This window comes from Vanacampus margaritifer, chromosome 6 (assembly GCF_051991255.1).
Source record: "Vanacampus margaritifer isolate UIUO_Vmar chromosome 6, RoL_Vmar_1.0, whole genome shotgun sequence".
NCBI lineage: Eukaryota > Metazoa > Chordata > Actinopteri > Syngnathiformes > Syngnathidae > Vanacampus > Vanacampus margaritifer.
Window position 1 is genome coordinate 19,791,629 of NC_135437.1, and position 20,807 is coordinate 19,812,435.

At 41.6% G+C, this 20,807-nt stretch overlaps 1 protein-coding gene across 1 annotated transcript in view; it reads right to left on the reverse strand.

Moving 5' to 3' along the window:
* Positions 1–20,807, reverse strand: part of syt7a (synaptotagmin VIIa) — a 102,948-nt gene that overhangs the window by 47,550 nt on the left and 34,591 nt on the right. Inside the window, exon 4 of the mRNA XM_077567776.1 lies at positions 2,785–2,888. Within this exon, the coding sequence (XP_077423902.1) occupies positions 2,785–2,888 (104 nt within the window). The remainder of the gene's footprint in view (positions 1–2,784; positions 2,889–20,807) is intronic.

Here is a 20,807-nt window from a genome sequence, read left to right on the forward strand (position 1 = left end):
CAATAAATTGTCGTGCATTCCTCCCATTTATCACTGGATGTACCAGGAAGTGCTTATTGTGCCTTCACACCAGTGAGATGCTGACACTTTCTCAAGGAAAGTGGTCGAAAAACAAGGAGCTTAATCGACATCAATGTTACCCCTCCGCCGCCACATCACACTGACGTGAGAGAAAAGTACGACATCATCACGCACGGGTCGCGGGGCCAGCAGATCACCCGTCGCCTCATCCCGTGCAGCCTCTGCTCTGTCGAGTTGCTGCTGCTGCTGCTGCTGCTGCTACTCCAACAGCACTGTCACAAGCTGGAAATAAGATCCATTTACAACAGAGCTCCCGGAGAGGGCCGCAGGGACGTTCCAGAGAGCCGGCCGCTGCACTCGCTCACTCCGCAACAGGATATCAGGACCCATTCCCTGCTCCATTTCCTTCCAGGTTGAATAACTCGTATAACATGTTTCAGTGAAGGAAACAAGAAGGGACAGTATGCCGCTGAGATCATTACCCTCCTGCTTTATATTCGCTATAATGGTGTAATCTAGTTACAACGCCATTACGGGCGTGTCTTTAATGCAAACATTATGTAGAGAAGCTTGTTGTCTGCACAGCCTGCTGGGATGCCAAGGCCTGCCATCTGTGCGCCGGTAAGTTTCACAGCAATGCAGCGGTGAACTGGTTGCTCTTGTTGGTCGTTGTAGTCGACTACTAGCTAAACACGTTTTTTTGGCATCTCGTCTTACAATCAATTTAGTGGACTTTCGACTTGCCCGTATGTTAGTTTCGCCGGGCTTTAACGCTCTGTGGAGCATCAAAATGTCCGTCCAACAAGGCAACACAATGTTCGTACATCTGCGTGGGTTTGTGAGTATGAAAATAAGATGCTGATGGATGATATTAGCGTTTAGCCTCGCTAGCTTCAGCAAGTCTTAAAATATTTATAAAGACATGTTCAAATTCGCCATATGATCGCATTAAGATTTTCAGTTGAGAGGGGTAAGACAAAAAACAACAACAGCGCCGAAGCAGAGGGCGGCGCCGCGCTCTGCGCTTCACCGTTGCCATGGTGACTCGACGAATCGGGGCTCCATTGATGTGGTCTTTTTAGTGTAGTGGCAACGCCAGGCGAAACTACTCTGCGTTGATATAACTACCTCAAATCAGCTGTCCTGGAACCGAAAACGTAGTTTCCTCTCTCAGGGTATGTCAACTCGCTGTTCAGGGTTCGTCTCGGTGTTTGTTGAATATGCTTTGTGAAATGCAGTTAAAACAGTGAAACAGAGATTTTTTTTTTTTTTTTAACACGTCTTGTCTTTGCAATATGCTACACTATGGAGCTAGGGTGACCGGATGATTAAAACGGGACAGTCCCGAGATGAAACTTGTGTCCGAGCCTTGTGTTGCCAGCCCTAGCGTCTCATTTTTGTTTTTTGTTTTTCCATCTAGTCAGCAAGACAATTGTTTCGGCTGTGTTTATGTCAACAACACAGTTGTCATAGCGATTCATACAATACCAATTAAAAATTAATTTAACTGTTAACTTCATCTAGTGGCTAGCAGGCGTGTTCATCAAACCAGAACTACAACTACTTCCTTCTTCCACGTCTAAGAATTATGGGAAATGTAGTTCTACTAACCTAATGCTTCAGTGGCCAGTCAGACCCAACGCGAGCTGAGATTTTCTGGCGGTATATTTCCAACGTTACAATGAGAGACCGGCGCAAGGTAAACGGCACAAGCATCTTACAATAAAACCCGGGACTGACCAAAAATGTTGGGTAATGGTGAGTACATTGACTTTTTTAGTGCTGTTGAACTGTCAAGCAAGATAGCATTTAGCATTAGCTATAAAAAAATAAAAATAAAATAAAAAACACAAGCAATGGCCACCAGATTGACTAAAGTTTAAATTTGTTATAAATAGTTCCTGGTGATAATTTATTTTATATTTAACTTTTCATTTTGAAAATCTGCTCACTCTATATGGAGATGGGCCTATTTGTAGAAAACAAATATGCTCAGAACTCCCAATAATTACAACTACCATTCGCCACGCCGTTTGGTCTTCATTCTTTTTACATGAAACCAGTTCATTTTTTTAGACTGTTGAAAAATACCAATTCCAACTTTGTATAATCGATTTTGACATGACTTTCATCTCATTAGCGTCAACTACAAAATTCTTTGTTTGGCAAACCCCTAGAAGGTTGTAGGGCAAGTTGAGAGTAAACTTTCACACAAAAAAGTGACGGAAAAGGCAGTTTTGGCATGCAGCTCAGACCGACTGAAAAGGGGTTGCCACCCTTTTAATCAATCACATTTCATAGCACATAATCACAATGATGTGCCCTTAACAGAGGTCAGCGCGCTCAATCTTTGTTGTCGTCTAACTGAGGCTGTGTCAGCACACTTGGCTAATATTGTAGCTGCTTCTGGGAATGAATTACAGTCCTGAAGCTGCTGTGGTTTTTGGAAAGTGACGCAACAGGGGCCCCGCATTTCAGCTTCTGTAATCGGTTTTCATTAATTACTGTCTAAGAGGCCGTAAATTTCACTTATATGAGCATGTGCATCATTATTTTGGATTAGGGAGTCCCGTAAATGTTTGCACACATTGCTATTTCTTAAATAAATTACCCTTTCAAGATCTAAATTCACAGCACACAGTGAAGCATCTCTGATTATTAAAACATTTTGTGGCGCTGCTAATGTGACTGGGAGCTACAGTTTGTGGCGTGTCTGTGTGTGTAGGTGTGTGGGCGTGCGTGTGCGTGGGTGCGCACACTCACCAGCTTGCGTTGACACCAACCGCAGACGCCACAAAGAGCCACAAGCCAAACTGCACACACTGTCACTGCTAGGGAGACCAGGAACACACTGAGAGACACCGAGCCTGCGTGAACAAACACACACGCACGCACACATATAGACAGAAAAAGTCAAGAAGGGCATTTTTGCATTCATTAGATTACATGTGCTTACATGTACTGTAAAGCATGTATCAGTTCTATGAAAAACACATTTATTACTATAATGCTGTGGCCAGTGAGTGAAGTACATACAACAAAGGGAAATCTCTGCCTCATATCATATTCATATCAATTAGTTTGCTTCAAATTGCAGGGATGTGATTTGACCAAAGTGAAATTATCTGAAAATTTAGCCGGGGGTCTGGGGGCCGCTGGCACCCAGCTAGGTCCAGGGTCCGTGTTTTTAAGTACTTTCAATGCACTCACATGACAAAGAAATAGACAAAACAACAGCATAAATTTTCAATGTATATTGAACTATCCCATATAAAATGGCAGTTTTAGTCAACTCAAAATCAGTCACATTCAAAAACATTGGACTGCCTTTGCTTTTAAAAACTATCACTGAGAATATCATCATATCTAACTAATGTGATTACTAAGTTAACACATAAATAATGTTGAAGAGTTCAAATTTCATGAACAAATAATTGTATCATGACCAAATGAAAAGTAACTCATATTAGAGCATACCACAAATGTCTTTGTTATAGCAGAAGATGTTATCTGTCGGAGTCATGTGCATACACAATGAACTACTAAAAAAAAAAAAAAAATCAGATTTTTTTTTTGGGGGGGAGATAAAAAAAAAAGCGGAATTCCGCGAATTAGCGGAAAAATCACATCCCTGAAATTGTTTTTACTTAGTAAATATAGAGGCAATGTTTTTTTGTGTGTGTGTGTTTTTTTTAAACCATTTTAACATAGTTTACTGTCATACAAGTGAAAAACCCCATCCATTCATTCATTTTCTGACATAAAACAACAAAATAGTGTCAACTTCAGTGAGTAATAACATAGGCATATTACAAAGACAATTCAACATTTTATTTTTAAAAGATGCACTTCAATAATTGTTAACATTCTTCTTTTGTCACAGTAAAAAGAGGTTAACCACTGTAACAACATAAAAGTATTGGGAAACCAGTGCAACCAGGTAAAACCTTCAAAAAATTACATAAAAAATCCCTACTCCAAAAAGTTGTTTTTTCCTGTTGCTGTCCCTTTAAGAAGTGGCCAGTGAAAGTAGCATTGTCATGCTTACAGTAAAGTTGTTGTTTTTTACATTGATGTAAGTGTTTTCTTCATTGCGTGTCAACAACCATTTATTTCCAGGGAGTTGATTTTACGCCACAGTAGCCCATCTTGCAAGACGGTGGCACCAAGCTAAGTTTCGCCTGCTCCCGACAGATTTAATTGAAAAGCAGGAGCGCACTGCTGCCATTTTAACATTCTGTCATAAGCAGTCTGGAAATACAATCTCATGTGCGGGGGGCATTTCAATACCTTTCCGATAGGAGCTGAAGGCAGGCATCACTCAGAGGTGCACACATCACTGTCATGTGTCACGGCTTGTTAACTGACAGGCTGCAAGCAAAAGGGAGGGGCCGGGGAGGCTGACAATGCAACACAGCTCATGATTAATGGCTATCAGCGCAGGTGCAGCGAGAGAGTTCTAGAGGGGGAAAAAATTATACTTCTGCTTGTACAGTATGTGTCTCTCACACTCACAAATGCACCTGAGTCACGCTGCTTTTCAAAATGAGCAGATTCGCCCCGGTGAGCTATTTAACCAGCTCAGTGGCCTTTACTTGAGAGGACAAGGAACTAAAGCCTCATTGAGCTTTGATATTTGCACAGCAGGGGGAGATGCTAATGCATTCAAATGTGGGAGTCCCTTCCAACACTTCTTAAACCCAAATATACGGCGAGAAGCAGGTGTCAGGATGCATTTCCACGCCGTTGAGTGACAACCGCCCACACTTTGCCTTCAATAAGTAGATTTGTTTTCTCCCCAGTCGCCGTCTCCTCGTCTTTCCCTCTCTTGTCACGGCTGGCCTTTTCATCCCGTCATATTTTTGTCTTCCCCACCTCCAAGTGTCCTCTGGGAAGGGACGAGCGCGGCAAGGAGGAGAAGCGTTTCATATGGAGAGCCGGGATGGGCTCGACATCGGGTTGCGCAGCCTTCCGCTGGCTTCCGGCTACAGCTTTGAGGTCAACGGGACACCTGAGGCCGATTGAAGTTGGAATGAGCACACAAACACACACACATACGCACACACACGAGGAGCAGCTTGGAGACGGCAAACACCAAACGACAGCTTGATGATGACTCCACTTTTTGCACTGCGCATTCCTTCAAAATCAAGTCGCAAACCAAATGGCAGCAAAATGAAGAGGGAGAAAGATCGGCGGTCATAAGTGGGGAGAAGGGGGCTCCTTTGATGTGAGTGAACAAATGGGAAAAAATGCGAAAAAGTAGTCAAACCAAAAAAACTTATAAATAATTTTTTTAATACTTTGTCCTGCACTCCCAAAAATGTATTTAGATGTTTTTGATGTGTTTTTTTTTATTTATGCTACAGCATACAGAAGGCTTTGATGCCGCTTCTGACCTGAAGAGGTCGCTTAAAGCAATGGTAGGTATTACAAAAAACGGCTAGCAGGTGGCAGCAGAGTATAAGAGATCAACCAGGGCCATTTTGCAACAAGCTCTTTTTCCCAGTTTTGAACAGCTTTGTGAATAATGATGACGCTTAGCTATATTCTAATACTAATTGCTGCAAAACTGAAAAAGATACAATGTACTTTTTTTCCCCGATGAAAGAAGAGACTATAATCTTTCTTTTGGTAGGTTCCATGTTTTTATAGCAATAGAACAGAATATTCTGTGTACCTTGCAAAATCAGTAAAATCCAGTAAAACAGCCGGGAGCGAAGGGGGTTGCTTCAGTGAAAATGGCTGGGAGTGAATTAGTTAAAATATTGTTAATATAATAATGATAACAATTCATCAATAAATTAATTTCTACAATGATTCAGAGGGATTGTCCCACGTGGTCATATTTATGAATGAAATGCATTCACCAAACGCTGATCTGTCTTTCAATCGACCAAAATCGCGTTACTCCACCTATGCTACCATTTAGACCTGCTTTTACCGGGTCTAAAATCGAGTTTACTTTACACATTTGCCATATGGGTTGGGGGGCTTGGCAGCTCGGAAAGTGCGCCGGAACGCCCATGAAGGCATAGCGCAATTACCACATTCACAAACATGCTAAACTAGCTTTGCACGGTTCGAAAAATGACATGTGCCCGTTTTTAGCGCAGCTGCGTCTATATAAAAAATAGAGCCCTTTTTTTATTTAAACAAGTATATTAACTACAGACAGTTGAAGTTTCTGGAGAAAAAAATAGCTATAAATCGGGTACATTTAACAAGGCTCATTATTTTTTGACACCCCTCGTATACATACACACACGCACACTTATACATAATGCTAATTTTAAAAGCGCTACAAAGCGGAAGCATGCAGTTCTATTTATTTATGCAGGGCAATGGATTAGTAAACCACTTCTTGCTTTAATGTGAAAGCATATGCATATGATTAAAAAAATGCAAGTCAAATTAGGGATTACTTTCTTATAATAATCCCTCATTTTACAATATCCATCCCATGCGTAGTCCGCCAAATTACGAGCCATTTTGCAAAGAATTTGTGTGCTGCAGCCAATTTATGGACCGCATCCTAAACGTCTCAATCATCCCACCCAGCATCGTTTTATGTCCTGACATCCGCCTGGCCTCCTCTTGATTAATCTTGTTCTGATCGTAAAGATGTGGATTTAAACCTCGCGAGCATGTTGCCCCTCTCACCCGCTAATATTTATCTGCACTCAAAGAGGCTCTTAACGGCAAAAGCTACATTGTTGTCCTCCTCAGCAGAAGAAGGTCGAAGAGGGTTCATGCTTACCGTCTGCTGTATGTCTCCATTCAAAGCGGGTCACTAACAGTGAGTCCATTAGATGCACGACATCATCATTGGGAGCAAAGGGTCTTAAATAAGTAGAGCAAGCGCAAAGTGGATCAGCGATGGAGGTTTTGTTGGGCAATTTGTGAGCAAGGTCAGACAAGGGTGGTGTGGAGGTGCCATGTTTTATGACGTGTGTCAGGTGGATGGAATAAAATGCGGCATCCAATCAGGATTAACCACTGATAGACGCTGGAATCCTGCCGCCTGGCTGAAAAAAAAAAAAAAAAAGTGACTTAATTTTTGCAGCGCGTGCAGCTGAGTAAAGAGCAGAAATACTCCCTGAGAAGATATGCAAATCCTCAGCACTGGAGCACCAGCATTGCCTACATCGTCTTCGATTGTTTGTTTGTTCGGCAGCAGGATTACGTAAATACTACCAAGCTCATTTTCATAAAACTTGGACCAGTGGAGAATCAGCTTTGGGGAAGAAATATCATTCTCATTTTCATTGTTGGATCCTTATTGGGTACGTTTATAAGAGCATCTTTATTTGCCTGATGCCAGCTTTTGCACTTTTGTTGCTAGATTTAGCAACTTTTTAGGCTATGCCTTTCAAAAAAATCACCTAGCAACAACGTTAGCTACTTTTACAATGTGTTCAGGAACTGATTCAGATGCTAAAATGCATCAATTTCCCACCTAAACACAAATTAATTAATTAATTAATTTATTTATTTATTTCTGTCAAAATTGATATTTGTGTAATTGAAATTGTTAGTTTTAGTTTGACGTTTAACTACTTCGACAACCACAATTACATAAAACATCACAAATACAGATACAAATATTTATGTTTATATTATATGTATTCTGTTTATGAATAAAAATGTGATAAAAGTAAACAAATTAAATGAAAGCGGCAATTTGCAGAAGATTTTTTTAACAAACCATCGCACCCACGAAAGTTGGCTGGTCAATTTGAATAATGCCACTGTGTTAACGAATGTCCTATGTATTTACACAATTACATCATCACACAATTTAGCAATGTTTAGCAACTAATAAACACAGCTAAAACCTGATTCACACGGAAAGTTTTTAAAATTGGCGGCCGATTTCAAAACTGTGAGAAACTCCACACGTGAAGAGAAAAAAATCCCGGGAGTAATTTTGACCGTACCGTACGAGCCGAGTTCATTCATGAATGTGACGGGAAGTATCACAAAACCTCTCGAGATTAAACGTTACTTCCGAGTCAACAAACATGCAGGACCAGTCGCGATACTTCCTGGTTTGTTTTCAGCCGAAAAAGCGGCATAAAAACAAAAGGCGTTGTTTAAAGGTGTGTAAATGGGCTCTGGAGGCGATCGAGGTATCGCTTGCCCTCCTGGCTGGCGCCGCGGGTTCGCTTCCCACCCGGAGAACACGTTTATTGGTTAAGTATGTGTGTGTAAAAAATAAAATAAAATTGAAAAAAAAAGGAGTGTAATAGCGCAAGCACGGACTTTCTACTGCGTCATGAGTGTTTTGATTTTGGATTCCCCATCGGCTTCCTCGCCGGTTAACTTTCTGATTGGCTGCACGTCACCGTCAACCGGCTGCGCGGGGCACACCGCAAACGGATCGAAATCGGGCCAAAACAATCCAATATACTAAATATTCCCGATTTCAAGTCGGAGGTTTTTCCGAGGGCCGGACACACACGACAAGATTATCTGTTAAGATTATCGTTTGCGTGTCGGCGCGTACTTACGATTGTCAGGAGGGGAGATTCGGGGCTAAAATCGGGCCAATTCTCCTGCTGTGTGAACCAGGCCAAGGCAAAATTACTGCAACTACTTTATATCGCTACAATGTGTGGACAATTCTAAATTAAATATTCTTGTTAGACGTTTTTGCTGCTTAACTTTTATAATCATATTTATTGTCACAGAGGGCTCACAAAGTCTCAAGTCTACTCAGTTGATTATGTATGCAATGGGTCGCCCTTAACTTATGCTCTCTGGTTAATTCACGAGTTTATGTGATATGATAATGTCGTGCTGATGTTAATAGGAATGCTATCAAATGGGCCCTGCATTAGCTCGTATTCAGCAGTCAAGTGATCATTTGCAGTCAGCCCTGGAGAAAATAACATCACCACTATTCTAAACTCGGGATGTGAAGTGGGGAGGAGGCCATGTATGGATTTGCTCACTGAGTAAATGTGACAAGAGAGTAGAAGAAGCCATTGAGCCATTTGATCAGAAGCTTTATAAGTCACAGCCCTGCTGGTTCTGACAGGCACTTGTTTCCTTTAGATTTCAATGGTCATTTATTTTATGCGCACATAAAAGAGAAACCAAATGGCCAGAGGTACAGTATGTGAAGGTGGGTTATGCACAGTGACGTTACAAATGATCTTTTAAAAGTTCACTGAAGGGAAAAATAAAGTCATGCAAGAGGCTTCGTGTGGACATTGAAAGGGTAGCAGAGGTGGGACTTATATAAAAATATAGAACTTATGTAACACGCCGGCGTTTTTTAAGAGTGGAAGGTCTGCGAGTGTAACAAGCACCCGTGCTACTGTACCTGTAGGTGATGTGGCCCACATGAAGGGAGCTAAGCCATGCAGAAAGGGACCACTTCTCAGGGGTAAGAGAAACTGCTAATTGGACAGGCGGACCTCGAGCCGTGTCCAGTCAGCACAGCTGCCACAATGCATCACGCAAAATATTGTTATGCTGTGACTGAGGTGGAACAGGCAATGTTTCATAGCCACTTTGGTCCATATGCCTAAGGGTAAACGTACACCACTGAGATAGTATAAAAAATTTGATTTTGGTTTTTCTTTGTGTTCTTGAAAAGTTTTACATACAAACGATATTGTCACTCACGAAAACGAAAAAAACTGAAAAGCCTGTAATATGGGAAGTCCGTTTGTAAAGAAGCACAAAGCGCACACCATCTGCTTGTCCTACAATGAGAGGAGACAAAAAAATGTGACTTGGAATTTTACCTTTAAAGGAACAATGTGTATTATTTATTGCCATCTAGTGGTGAACTAACAGAATGGAACGATTTTGATGCAAGCACACTACGATGCCTCAAAGAGACCACATTTCACAAGGCTACCACCAATTACTACCAATTATTATTTGGCGTGGAGCAAGTGAGCAAGCGGGGGCTGCCAGCAAGAGCATCTAGCGAGAATTAGCAAAAGCTAGCAAGAGCAAAGCAAAGTGAGATAAGCAGCGGGAACCTAAAACACTCAGTGACAACCACCTGCGGGCCTCAGCTCTGGAAAGTAAGCGGCGGTTGACCCACAAGTTGCAAGCGCTACCAGAGACTAACTAGGTTCACGAAGTTCTTCTCCTTCAGGTATCCATAGCAGAAAGATGGCGGCGAAACATGTCGCAGCCACGTGTAAGGGGCGGCGTGACCTATGTAATATAATTGGTGATTACTAGACCTATATATCAAATGTAAAGTTTCTGGCTCACCCATGACGCTAATGTGGACAAGCAGATGAATAGATGTTGAATAAAGTTAGAACTAGCCCTAAGTTGTTGTTTTTTTCCTGATATTTAACACAATGTAAAGGCTTCCTTTACACTGCAAAACTGTCACACCGCGGTGAGGGTATCTTGTCATTTCCTGTTTTATTTTGAAAAAACGGAATCCTCTCGTTTCAGGTCACTTGCCCTTCCTCGTGTGGTGTCTGTGTCAACCCTGATCCCTGATTGTGTCCACCTGTGCCCCATTACCCTCATGTGTTAAATAGTCTGCGTTCCCCCTGTCTTGTGCCGAAGTGTTTTCGTTTGAGCCACTGAAGCCTGACATAGACCACAGCCTTGTTACCTTATTGCCTTGTTGCCTTTATCGCCTTGTCTCGTGAAAGAACTTTTGTTTGTAATTTTGTATAGCTTAGCTTTGTTTAGTCATAGAGTGATTTTTGTTTTTGAATGTAGTTTTGAACTTCCTCCCTTTTGGAGCGCTTTCAGTTAATCTTTGAATAGCATTTACTTTCTCCCTCTCAACGAAGAGCTTTTGTTTTGCTAAATAAAAGCTGCTAAACCCTCCACCTCTTCCTCTGCGTCTGGGTCCTAAAACAACCTCTTTGTGTCAAAAACAAATGATGTATTGTATTGCTTTTGCCTGTGACTACCATACAAACCAAGTGTAATGTTATAATAGTCAAACGACATTTCATCATATTTTGAAATCAAAATAATCCTCATAAATCAAATTACAACTTGGAGTTGGCCACCATTTTAACTTGATCGCCGCAAACCGAGCGGAGACGTCAACTACAGCACAATGAATGGGAAAAAGTTGATCTGAACACAGCGTGGCAAACAAGAGTTAGCCTGTTAGCGAGCTAGCTAGCTAGCTAGCTAGCTATCTAGAGCTATATAGAAAGGATGCATCTGGTCCCAGCCAGCAAGGATATATGCCACCAACAGGCACAAAACCGACCCGGCAATATTTACATGAAAGTTTTCAATTTAACAAAGCATCACGATGTGACCAATGTTCAAATGTTGTGTTTTCAGGCTCCTAACAATCTGTAAACTAACAGACAAAATGACCCCCATTTCAATTAACCATTAAACTATTACTTCCCTCCCACATCAACTTCTCCCTGTTTTTTACATCTTTGTGAACATTTAAGACTTTCGGTGGTCCTCAGGTGTCACGTCTACTGTGGCATAATATTCATGCAGTCACAAAATGGTATTTACCGAGGATTTCAGACTCCTTCTGTCTGCCTTTGTGGTTTAATTAAATGCCGCATTTAGGAGCTTTTGTCTGACAGTTATCACGCAGCGCGATAGAGAGCAAACCATTTAAATGCATTCAAGCTAAACAATTCTCCAGGTGCATAAAATAGATTTGAAGCTGTGAAATGCAGACAAAAAGAATAATAGCTGCTTCCACGTGAATAATGTCATTGTGACTTCAAGAACTGGGAGGACATTTCACACTGTGAGCACGGAGGCTTCGCGCGATGGGCACGCCAGGAGGATTTGGGGATGTTTTGTACTCATATGAGCATAAGAGCATTCACGGAGTGACATGACGGATGATTGACTGGTGTCGACTGAATGCCCTTCATGGACATTCATGCTACAAATGTGCGATGACAAATTTCACACCCAGTTAGATGTCATTTTTCATAATCCTTTAGAAGCATAGTTATCTGTTTAGCTGCATAACATTTGTAAATCTATTATGATGCATCTGAGATGTATACTTTCCGAATTCATGAAACCCAAACAAACGATCAATGCCTCTCACTCCTAAATTGAAATTGCTTGAGAAAAAAAGTCATCACTGCAAGTGTTTAGATTTTATAGACATTGTGGAGAGCAATTCTTTATTTTTAGCGCTCAAACATATTTGACAATGGCATGTCGTCCATTTATGGAGGACAGAAATTGAAATGAACCCCAAACACATTTCTCTGGTGTTTGCGTTTCATTAACGAGTGAGTGTTGAGCAACAAATTTCGATCAGTATTTTCTCCACCATTTCACACCCACAATGATGACTGGAGGGCTGTGTTTTCCTTTGTCATTATGCAGCAAAATGCTAATTAGGAGAACAAATAGGCACCTTGACAAGTTCTGAGTGGGGCTGGTCTTGGCCATTTATCAATCGTTAAAACAAAAGGCTTGTGGAATTGAGGATACAAGTGGATGTTTTTCCTGTATTGGCGCATGCAGGACGCAAGAAAAAAAATATTGGAGTATATTGGAATGAGGCAGTAAAGCACATGGTAAACCAGTAGGTGGCGTTATGACCCCTACATGTAGTATTAGCCACGGGTCTGCAACCTGTGGCTCTGGAGCCACATGTGGCTCTTTAGTCCCACTCCTGTGTCTGGTTATCTAAAAAAATAATAATTAAAAATGGGGAAATTTGTATTTGTATTTTTACATAAGTCCAATTTTTTTTTAAGTTGTCAGAAAAAGAGAAACAAAAGGTAGATACAAAAAAAAGTTTTTTAAATGGCCTAAACATGTCCAAAATGTGACCATAACATGTCCAAATAGGAAGAGGAAGAGCAGAAAATTACCATAAAATGTCCATGATACTGCCCAAAATGTCAGAAAATTGATTACAAAAAGGCAGAGGAGAAAACAAAATAAAATGTCCAAAAATAAAAGAAAAAAGGCAGAAAATCCCCATCCAATATTTTTGGGAATGGTAAAAAAAATGTTAAAAAAATAGAAATAAAAAAGTCAGAAAAATTATAAAATTAATTTGAAAAAAGGCATAAAAGAAAACATTCAAAATTATATTAATTAGATCTTGGGCACTCAGTCTATTCGACTAACACACTATTTCCTTCATCACAATCTTCAATTGTTTTTGTTTATTTATTTGGACTACTAAATGTTGCCGACCGCTGTACTAGACTAATAAATCCAGGACAAGGGGAATCAAACATACAATCTGTGATGTTATTTGTGAAAGTCATGCTTGAATATAAACTTGACAAAACAATAAAAGCTACATTAGCACTCATTAGAACGTAGACCTCCACCAAGGCCCAAAAGTCTTAAACCCGTTCTACTCATTAGGTCATGGTCATGCAGATTAGATTGGGCAGCGCTAGCTCTACCTGTAGGGACTTGGGCTTTGGAACCGAAGGGTAAGGTCAAATTAAAACAATTTGGCCTTAAGCAAGAATAATATAACAAAACAAAGATGTTAAAATATGCATGGAGGAAGATCATTTTGGTGATTTGTAAAGTCTTAAAAAGAGACAAGCCAAGGTAAACTCTTTCAAAAAAAATTGTTGCTATGCTCCTTCAGAATGGTCCAAGATCATCTGAATGCAGAGTTTATGTTACTGTAGCTGCATCGGGTAGAGGATTATTGTCAGGTGGAGAACACCTGTGGTTAAGAGCCACTGGCCCTGTAGGCTACACAAAGCGCGGCCTCCTTTCTGTCCTTGTGTACTCCCCGTGGCTCAGATGTAGCAGCCACACAGGCTGCGGAGAGGATGAGGGACGCCACCCACGTCCTATCTGCTCTCAAACCAGGGAAGAGCTCCATCAGCGACAAGCTTGGCTGGAGTTGGAATCGGGAAGACGTCATGTGACATGTCACCTATCATGGTGCCATCTTCTTATTAGCACCTCTGACACCGAATGAGAAAGCAACCGCGGAGATGTGGACACATGGGAGATAGGAAGAATTTATGTGTCGCGTGTGTTGAATGCAAAATGAAGAGGAAGGCCGGAGAAGTGAGTGATCCGAGATCTTTTGGGACTGAGATGAATAAACCTTCTGTCACAAATTAATTTCATATATACATAAAACACTGAGCAAAAGGTGTTTTTTGTTGTTGTGATTTTTTAAGAACCACGTCACCTTGTGACTGAATGGGAAATAACACCCACATCTATTTCCTTCCACGGCATCTCTCATAAGGTCTTTATAAAGTATGCATGGTCTTGATCTATCACATCATCTATCAATGCCTCAGCCTCGGAAAGACGAAATTAACAAGCCGGCTTGAAATAGATGGCTTTCATATGCAGACCGCAACATCTTATATAAACAACGCCTAACGGGGTGATTTGTTTTCCCGTTGGTACGTGCCCTTGCCTTCATGAAACTTGCATTAATGAAAGATTACAGTCATATATCCTGCACCACTTCTTGTAATCCATCAAGACTTTAGATTTGATTCTGGATCATGATCATTGATTAAGCTTCTCACCGCTGCTGGATTCAAATCCCCTTGCCATCAAAAACTTTCCTTTCCATTTTGAGTGTCACAGTGGGACCTTTTACGGAAAAAAACTGATCGAACTAAAGGAGCTTCTCCTGTTTAGTGGTCCCTCAGCTTTGGTATGTTATGGCGGTTTCGAGCGGTTACAAACAAGCCATTAGTCAACAGCCCCTCTCGCGCCCTTGACTTTATTGACTCGAGTCCGTGAGGTGGCTCTTAGTACTCGGGAGGTAGACGAGTGTCCATCACATTGATGAGTCTGTGAGCTAAGTCACCCATGACTAACATCAAATTACAGGTGTTGCCTTTATTACTTGGCGAGAATAAATAAAACCAATCAAATCAGATCGTATTTGTCGTAGATGTTTTACAATTCTTTCCTGGTTGGTTTGTTCCCCGTTTGCTCAGCTTTATTTGTATGTTGGGCACAAAAACCCCTTTCGCCCTCAATGCAGTCATTCTCAAACTTTAGATTTCCAGGGAGCACCGATGCAGCTGGAATTGATACTGTGCCTCAAACCAGAACCTTTTTTCTGTGTACCGGAGTGCACACTATGTGCTTACTCCAATAACGCCTAAGGTTTGGCAAGGTACATAATTTTTAGTGCACGTTTACAAAAATGGGAGTCGTGCTCAACATTTACATTACGGTTTGTGGTATGACTTTAACCAGCGAAGCATTTGCTGCAGGGTTCACTTCCTTAGAGAGAATTTTCAACTAAGGCTCGTTGCCCTTTTCTCATGTAGGAGACCATTGGGAAGAGTCGAACCCCGCTTCTCATACTGCAATATTCATCAATGTATTTCAAAACAAACCCCCCAAATCACTTCTCAAGGTCTTAAAGTGGACAGCATGCAAAGTTTTGTCAAACTTCTCCCCCACAGGTGGAACCCTTGCCCCTTCAGCCATTCTTTTACTTGTTGGTGTATTACAATTATAACTCAGCTCTCGCACCCAAAGTCTCCATTGGCCATTCTTGTTAACGTCAGTGAATGACGGCTGAATTTTTTCCATGTGTGCCATTACACAAAGGCAGAAAGCAGCATGCTCTCACTGCCAAGGTAGGCGGCTTCCTATAAGTCGGTGCCTCGGGGGAGGCAAGGTGGAGCATGCACCAGATTGTCTTAAGGTGCTTTCACACCAGCAGCCTTTAGTCTGTTTTAATTGAGCTCGAGTTACTTTTCCCCCTTGGTGCGACTCATTTGCTCAAGTGTGAACACAATAAGTGAACTCTAGTGCGAATACATTCAAACAGGTTGTCTGTTCTTGCTCTTTCTTTCTTTCTCTTCCTCTCTCCTAACCTCCCTCCCTCCCTTCGGTCCTTCTTTCTTTCTGTCCCCTCCCTCTCTCCTTTACACCCTCCCTCCCCCTTCTTTTCTTCCTTCCTTCTATCTTTTCTTTGTTTCTTTCTTTCACTCCGTCCCTCCCTCCCTCTCTCCCTCTCTACTTCCCTCCCTCTCTTCCTTCTGCCCTTCCTTCCTTCCTTTCTTTCTGTCCCCTCCCTCTCTCCTTCCCTCCCCCCTCCGTTCCTTCTGTCTTTTCTTTCTTTCTTTCCCCTCCGTCTCTCCTCCCCTGCCCCCTCCTTCCCTCCCTCTCTCCTTACCTCCCTCCCTCCTGTCCTTCCTTCATCCCTTCCTTTCTTCCTTCTGTCCTTTTTCCTTTCTTTCTTTATTTCCTTCTTTCTTTCCCCTCCCCCCCCTCCCCTCTTCCTCTCTACTTCCCTCCCTCTCTTCCTTCTGTCCTTCCTTTCTTTCTTTCTGTCCCCTCCCTCTCTCCTTCCCTCCCCCCTTTGTTCCTTTCTTCCATCTGTCTTTCTTTCTTTCTTTCTTTCTTTCTTTCGTTCCCCTCCGTCTCTCCTCCCCTGCCACCTCCCTCCCTCCCTCCCTCACTTCCTTCCTTCTGTCCTTTCTTCATCCCTTCCTTTCTTCCTTCTGTCCTTCTTCCTTTCTTTCTTTCACTCCGTCCCTCCCTCCCTCTCTCCCTCTCTACTTCCCTCCCTCTCTTCATTCTGCCCTTCGTTCCTTCCTTTCTTTCTTTCCCCTCCGTCTCTCCTCCCCTGCCCCCTCCTTCCCTCCCTCTCTCCTTACCTCCCTCCCTCCCTTCCTTCTGTCCTTCCTTCATCCCTTCCTTTCTTCCTTCTATCCTTCTTCCTTTCTTTCTTTATTTCCTTCTTTCTTTCCCCTCCCTCCCTACTTCCCTTCCCTCTCTTCCTTCTGTCCTTCCTTTCTTTCTTTCTGTCCCCTCCCTCTTTCCTTCCCTACCCCCTTTGTTCCTTTCTTCCTCCCTTCCATCTGTCTTTTCTTTCTTTCTTTCTTTCTTTCTTTCTTTCTTTCTTTCGTTCCCCTCCGTCTCTCCTCCCCTGCCATCTCCCTCCCTCACTTCCTTCCTTCCGTCCTTTCTTCATCCCTTCCTTTCTTCCTTCAGTCCTTCTTTCTTTCTTTCTTTCTTTCTTTCCCCTCCCTCCCTCCTTTCCTGTCCTTGATCAGGGTAAAACACAGAGTAAAACTGTTTTCTATCCAAGTATATCCACAGTGCATTGGTGAAATTTCTACACTCTTTTCCTCTAGTTTATTTCTTGTATATGCCTCCTGCTTGTCGTTGATCGGGCCACTTTAGGAAGCCGCTGCATGCGCAGGTAAACATGCTCTAATCCATCCGCTGCACTTTTGCGCTTGTATTTGTAGTTTTGAGACAGCTAAAAGAATGTATTAAATGCAGCTATCACTATCACCTCGCCTGCGCTCGCTCCTCATGCAAACATTCAAAGGTTTGCATTCATTTAATAAAGCATATTTGTTACACTTTACCCTTTTTATTCAGCCCTCCCTCTATCATCTGTGTTGAGTTGTGCAGTTCTCTTGTATGATCACACACACTAATAAACATGTTTTTAACGCTCGAGGGAGTGTAAACACAGTGACATGAGAGGGTGCCATGTGTGCTTAGGGTATGTTAAGACCTCAAAAAAGTGGAGAGACAACAGATCAAGCGGGAAAAAGTGGGAGCAGTGGAAGCGGGACTTAACTATAAAGCTATTGAGGAGCAATTATATGCATACAGGCCTAGAGCCCCCGTGTGCCCACATCATCAGCTCACTGCTAGGGACATAAACCAAGACAAAGCGGTCTCCGATGCTCCAGATGTATTATGTGGGTGGCATTCTAAAATCTAATCCAAGTCTATTGTATTTGCGTAAGCATACAGGCAGCTGAATGCCTTCACGGTATGTCTGTTTGTGTATGTGTGTGATTTTGCAGTGGGCTTTTGCCTCTGTGTCCAATTTTCATCTCTCCTCTTCACACTCTGGTGTCCTCTCTCCTTCAAAAGTGGCAAAACAATTATTGAGAGTGTAATTAAAGTATTGGCAGGACAAGTGCAACTGTAATTGAATGACAGCTAAATGACAGTGAGGCAGCCTCGTCCCACACTTTTCGTTGTTTTTTTTTTTTTAAACATCTCATCATACTTAGCTAGTTGCAAGCGAATTCACTAACACAACATTCACACGTGCATTGGATGCTCATCATGAATGAGTAACAATACCTGGAGCTCTTCACCTGCGCATTCTTCATTCAGTTAAATTCTGCTTCTTTTATGACCTGTCTACACCAGCCATTAACTTATTTACTGCCACACGTTATTTAAAAAAACAACAACTGTGCCAGCCAATTTCAAGCATTTCAACTCATCTTTCAAGGTAAACAGAATATTGTGTACTTTGACTACACGAACATGTTACATACCAAATAAAAGATCGCGTTCCATTCTTTCATTCAAAAAACAAAATTGTTTCTACCTTATTCCGTTCTTTAGTTATCACTATTTGAGAATAGGTCTTTTGACATGGCAATTTTTTTTTTAGTGCAGTTTAATTTTCATAAGGGATGTTTTGGCCCTTCTATGCTTAACTCATTCACTCACTGAAGCAATCCCCTTCACTCCCGGCTGTTTTACTGGATTTTGACTGATTTTGCAAGGCCCACAGAAAATTGTGTTCTTTTGCTATAAAAACATGGAACCTACCAAAAGAAAGATTAGAATCTCTTCTTTCATCAGGTAAAAGTATATTTCTATCTGTTTCAATTTTGCAGCAATTAGCATTAGAATATAGCTAAGTTTCACCATTATTCACAAATCTGTTGAAAACACTCGGGAAAAGCGCATTTTTTCAACATGGCCCTGGTTGATCTCTTTTGCTCTGCTGCCACCTGCTAATAACACAGTAGTTGCAGTTGAGAGGCTGCATCAAAGCCTTCTGTGTGCTCTAGCGCAAAAAAACCCCATAAAAAACGTATAAATATGTCATTGGGACACTTAAAACATTTAGAATAAAACGTATTTATACGTTTTTGGAAGCAAATGAGTTCAAATCCATGCTAATCGTCAGATGAAGGGGAACGTAATGTGCTTGTGAGTCAATATATGGAGGAACTCAATGTGTGCGTGCATTAGGAAGTAAGTGCCTCAATATTAAGTGCTATTAGAGATTGGAATTTGTTTACATGCTTCGCTGTTATGTATGAAAGCACAATATTGTGCTTTTTCTTTAGTATGAGCTCTTTTTTTTTTACAATAGCGTGACCTTTTCTTTTCTTTCGCCAACCTCCTTACAATATCGTGATAATTATCGTATCACGAGCTTCATATCATGATAATATCGTATCGTGATGTTTGGATATCGTTACATCCCTAATACGTTGTTATTGTTTTGCGAAATCCCGCTTAATGTGGTTTGTCTACTTGTAAAAATGGTGGTTTTAATTGGGAAGAGGAAACATTGGGGGACCACGCATGACGCCTTTCAAATAAAACATTCTGCAGAAATAGAGGTTCCTTTCAGATTCAAAGTCCACCTTTTAGCAGTCAGATTTGTTTTGCATATCCATGCTGGTCTAATATTTTTGTTGTTTTGCTTCTTGCTGTTATGCTAAACAGGCATTAACTGTTTGCGCCCTTTGTCTGTATTGCTAGTCTGATCCTCCTCGCAATATAATTTAGTAGAACTTCATATGAAGGTGAAAACAAAGAAGTGACATTTAGTTGAAAAATCCAAATAAAGCATCCGTATATCAGTGCAGTGTGTTTGAACAGGCGGCGTTGCTGCTGGAAGATACAGTCAAACGCTCCTGTGGTCATGCAAATTGGATTTCAGCCAAGATTTTTGTCAACAAAGTAGTGCAGTCAGATGTGTTTTATCAGCAATCAGTTCCACGCAATCAATTATTATGCCCATCCCAAGATAAAATGTGACTTGAAACATTGCCTCGACAGTTGATAAATATTCCACGATGGCAATAGTTTGACCCTGAAATTGATGATTTAATTCTTTCAAGCACGATGAGGAAAATATGTCCAATTCCTGTAATTTATTGGTCAGGTTGATTAGGATGATTTACTACTAAATTCTTAAGAGGAAACTTTAGCTGGCCTGTAGGCTTGACATTTGTCAGATGAGTGTTGGCAGCTTGCACAAAAAGGGAGGATCTGTTCAAGCGTACAAGTGTGGCAGGTAAGTGAGGGGCGCTGAAAGGTTACCGCGGAAGGCGTAACAGTTGTGATCCTGTCTTTGTATGAGCAACGGGCTGCTTTATAGCTATAATTTACACTGTCAAGGGTGCACCAGAAGAATGGTGTAACGTTACAACAGACTACATTATATTTGTTCAGGGGCTTTGCTCAAATTAGACGGAACAGAGATCCACCTTTTTCCCCAGGTGACCTCTCATCTATCGGAGGCGAACCTCCACAATGGTGCCGCTGATCTCGTCCCCTTAAGCGAGTGAAGGGAAAGGCTCTGGGGAGGAAACTACATCGGTTTAGAGGCACCTGCTTTTAGACTCCTTCTGGACAGGCGGTGCCAAAAATAACCCTCATTAGCATCAGCTAGTGTCAAAGGAAGGACACATCAAAGTAATGAAATATAGCCCATAACCTCTACTGCCAGTGTTGGGAGGTAACCAAGTACGAGTTATTTTTCTGATGACTTTTTACTTTTACTCCTTTTATTGACAGATCTCAGGGACTTAAAAGGTGGAGAGAGAGAGAAAAGAGAGCAGCAACATGGGTAAATTCAGCAGTTTCACAGGAGCAAAATAGTCCCCAGATTTGTTTGATGTTGTCAGCTCTAAGAAAAACTCATGGGGGAATACGTTGTGTCTTGTGCCATTCCAGAAAACACCAGCTTCTGCTGTTCAAAAGAGTTCTCCGATTAATCTGAAAACGCACATAACGTTGGGTTTTCATTTCAGTAAGCTAATTTAGCCATTTTTCTTAGCCAGTACACAACGTTAGCAGGC